A 4,062-nucleotide genomic window follows, 5' to 3' on the forward strand; every position below is an offset into this window, starting at 1 on the left:
GTTTGTTTCCGATTCTCTAAGCCAACTTGCTGCCCAACTTGGGAAATTTATTTTTAAATCTGAAGCCCCAACAAGTGTGTCTGGCTCTACTAAAGCACCATGTCATGAGAAGTCCACTTAACCGAAGAACAACCAACAATCTGGTGGTATAAAAAGACAAGGATAATAAAGAAAATATCCAAAATTCTCAGGAACCCCAAACCAACCCCTAGAATCAGGGAGGAGGCACTAGTGAACGTTGTCGTAAAATTAAATTCCCTTGCAAATTTTTTCGTGGTGACCATGTTGGGTCCCTATAATACTAGTGATTACCCCATTACTATTGTAGTTATACCCCTTATTTATATTGTTGTGCCCCTATTACCCCTGTTATCTCAAAATCAGACCCTGGAAGGCTGCTGACCAGGAAGACTTCAAGTAACTATTTCAGACCTACTTTAGGTTGAGGCTTAGCCTCCTCAACCTGAGAGGGTTCTCTCTAAATGGGTTAATGATTTTTACTTAAGATAAGATGGCTAACTCTTTGTGATATATCTGTGATAAATATGGATGCTGGAAAAACATTAATCAAGTTTCCATTGGGCCTATGGAGTCAACAACACCTCAGTAAACAATGATACTGCCTTTACATAGAAGTCAGGGCATTCAACATTTGAGCATTCAGAACATAACACATATGGAACCACAGCTCATAAATGCATACAGGAAATCAGAGCACAATCAATGAATTCTGAGTGATTATACATCTATGAAATTGTAAAAGACATTAAGGAAAGGATAAAATCACACATTCTGAATATAGAAATCCTTCATGAATCCTGAGAAGTAAAGCAGCCAAATTATATTACTGAAACTCTGTCTTTACATAAGCCAAAACAATGCTCTGTCATAAAGTTTTCCAACCCTCATTCTATTGCTGTTTCAGCTATATATAGAACTCTTATTCTAATTGATCGATATTCCTCCTCAAGCATGAGGGGAATTCGAAAACTACTTCTAATGACACCTATTAACTTTTTAACTAACTAATAAATACAACTGACTGTTGACTGGAGTTTTTAGAGATCTAAATCAAGTAGGATTCTAACACCGTGTTACATGCATGATGGTTTTAATTAAGATGATTTCGTTCTCTGACATTTGGCTCCCTTCTGGCGGTGGCTATGGTGGACCTTTAATGCTTCATGTTGCTCTTTGTTTTCCATTCTGCTATCACCCTGAGAAATATTCGCCCTCGCATGCTGTTCATCAAAGAGAAAGCTAATGTCATCCTGTTCAGACAAAATTTCTGTTCCTTCCTTGTGCATTATCGTGCACCTTGAACTTTCACTGGGAATAATGTCATCCTGCTTCTGGACATCATTAAACTGATGCAGCTGCAACATACTACTGTTCTCTGGACCAGAAAGGCATTCGAACAATAATTCATTCAACAAGTCATCATCATCAGGAAATAATGAGTTTCCTGAAGGAACAAAGAGTTCATCTGGAAAGACAGGCAATTGATCTGGAACAAAAGAATCCTCCACAACTGGGTCTTGCTTGGAAGATATATCCTCATTGTTTTCATCTAAGTTGCCACCTGAAAGTTGTATAGCAAGTGGAGAAGCATCTGTTACTGTTGGCAATGTCAAAACATCCTCATTGGTATTTTCACTCCAATCTTCTTCTCTAAATGGAGCCCCATGTTGCTCCCCATTTTTCGGACCTGGGCCACTCTTCTCATATAGTTTGAGGATTACATAGGAGTCCTGAACAACATCGGAATGTCTCAGTTGTTTATCTTCAAGCCTGTACTCATGCATAACCCAATTGGTCCGTATACCAGAAGGAGCACGCCCGGTGTAGAATATTAAAGTCAGATTTGGCCTTCAATTGATCCTACCTTGACCAGTACATTGGATGATTTTAAGGCCCCATGAATGATACCATGGGAATGCAAATACTCCACTCCTCTGGCTATTTGAAGCATAATATCTATTGCCCTTGGAAGTGAAAATGGGATTCTCTTGCGAGGAGAAGAATTCTTTATTCTACAGCTACAAAACCTTTTTCCCAGTTAGAAAATCGGGCCTTTCTTGGTTGGCTTGAGCCACATCATCAGCAGATGCAACTGCAACCACAACACCTTTCTGTTTCACAGCTTCCAATGCATCAGCAAATTCATGGAAATCCTTCGATCTGATTGACAAGATTTCTTCCCTCCTCTTCTCCCTTTCTTCCTCAGTGACCCCCAACAAGTATCGCATCAAGCTGCTGTATCCCTTTGCGTCTGGTAGCTGATATGCATCAACATCACCAATAGTTCTGATTATGGCTTTTGTTAAACTATCGTCATCTAACTCTAACTCTCGAAGAAAGTCGACAGTTCCATCATAGATATCGACAGTCTTCAATAAATTTGGATCTCGATAAGACAAGTAAGAGAATACACCTGAATGGGAGTCAAAATCACAAAAACCTCCATAGGCACCACCACTGACACGTACACGATCCCACAACCATGTATTCCCAATGTACTTGGAGATGACATATGCACTACCACTTAGTCGATAACCAGCTTCATATATATTTGCTGCTTTTCCAACATAATTAACCTGAGTTGGAATCAGAAGGGCTTCATTGACTGGAGAAAGGCGATTGTCCCAGGAAGGGATCTCCAAGGTATTAGTCTCAGGGAGAGCACTGAGCAAATCTGCTACATGTTGCTCAGCATTTGCAAGATTCTTTTCATCAGCTGTCAAGTTCATCAGTACCTGTTTCCTTGAAAATATGCTACTCCGTATTTCCTCAAGTAAACCTGCAACTGTCGACCAGTCTTCTTCTACTTGTTTTTCAAGGTTTCGTAGAAACTCCAAATAGCTGAGACCACCCATTTGTTCACCAACCCATCCTGCAATGTTTAGCTTTGCATCCATTCGTTGATGAAGCTACGAAGATCCTTATGCATCAATTCTGTCACCAGACAGCACTCACTTCTGTCTTTATCTACAAACGAGCTTAATGCCTGCAAAAGATTTGGGTGCAGAAGCTTAGACATTGCAGAGACCTCATGAAGAAATATTTCCACATTGGTAAACATATGCCTCATTGCAAAATTCTCTCCCATCCAGATAATCTCTTTGACTTCACCAAAGCTTCCACTTCCAATTCTTCTCTTCACATGCAAGTCTTTGCAGGAAACCTTTAATAGACAACCTTTAGGAAATAGATCTTTTTCAGTATCTTGTATTGCAGCATATATTAAAGGCAGACAAACTTCCACTGCTTCCTTGAAATCACTGTCGCTGCTCTCATCTTTTTCCCAATTCAAAGATATTTCAATAGAAGGAACCCCTGACATGAGAGCTTCCCTTGCACTTGCAACAGTGCCAGAATAAATGATGTGATATCCACAGTCTGATCCCTTGTTGATTCCACTGATTACCACAGAAGGCTTCTTCCAAGGAAAGAGTGCTCCAGATAAACCTAATGAAACACCATCTGCTGGGGTACTAAAAACCTTATAAGCTGACAACTGTTGATGCAAACCCAATGGATTTTGATAAACATGACAGCTGGGGAAGGTCTGCTACCGATCAGCACAAAATCACCTAGACCGAGTTTCTGCGTTACGAAATCACCTGAAACATGTTGCGCTGCGAAACTGCTAAAAGGATTTATGCGCTGCGGAAACACTTCAAAATTATTACATGAGCTACGAAATAACCTAAAGAGCTTTGTGACACATGGAAATTGTGTGAACAAAACTGACACATGGCTATGAGACGGGAATGAATGAGAATGACCGGTGATGAATGAGAATACATAGTTGACTCAAGACTCTAAAAACAAAAATCAAACTTAGACTAGCACCGAATTTTTTACCATCAAACTAATGTGAGCGGTTTTGAAATTAGAATTCTTAAGTGATAAAAACCCCCATATTGTTATTTCTGTGCCCCATAGAATCCCTCTATTGTTATTTTTGTGGCTTTATATTATTATTGTTAGGTCGGCTGGATTATATTGTGGCTCCTTAGACTCCTATATATAGAAAGGAGGTTGTGTCATTTGTATCAT

At 39.7% G+C, this 4,062-nt stretch overlaps 1 protein-coding gene and 1 pseudogene across 1 annotated transcript; both read right to left on the minus strand.

Moving 5' to 3' along the window:
* Positions 1-1,115: 1,115 nt before the first annotated feature.
* On the minus strand, positions 1,116-1,854 carry LOC149212031 (uncharacterized). Its single transcript, XM_089388541.1, has one exon. The coding sequence runs from the start codon at positions 1,803-1,805 to the stop codon at positions 1,116-1,118; it is 690 nt and encodes a 229-aa protein (XP_089244667.1). The 5' UTR covers positions 1,806-1,854.
* Positions 1,855-2,039: 185 nt separating this feature from the next.
* On the minus strand, positions 2,040-2,876 carry LOC149212032 (presequence protease 1, chloroplastic/mitochondrial pseudogene; annotated as a pseudogene).
* Positions 2,877-4,062: the final 1,186 nt, after the last annotated feature.

This window comes from Pinus tabuliformis, chromosome 1_1 (assembly GCF_031772625.1).
Source record: "Pinus tabuliformis cultivar Carrire ecotype Pingquan chromosome 1_1, CPIR1, whole genome shotgun sequence".
Lineage (NCBI taxonomy): Eukaryota > Viridiplantae > Streptophyta > Pinopsida > Pinales > Pinaceae > Pinus > Pinus tabuliformis.

What these genes read in the sequence shown, in the direction of transcription:
- LOC149212031 (XM_089388541.1), bottom strand. Translation starts at nt 1,805, where the DNA reads ATGCATGAGTACAGGCTTGAAGATAAACAACTGAGACATTCCGATGTT.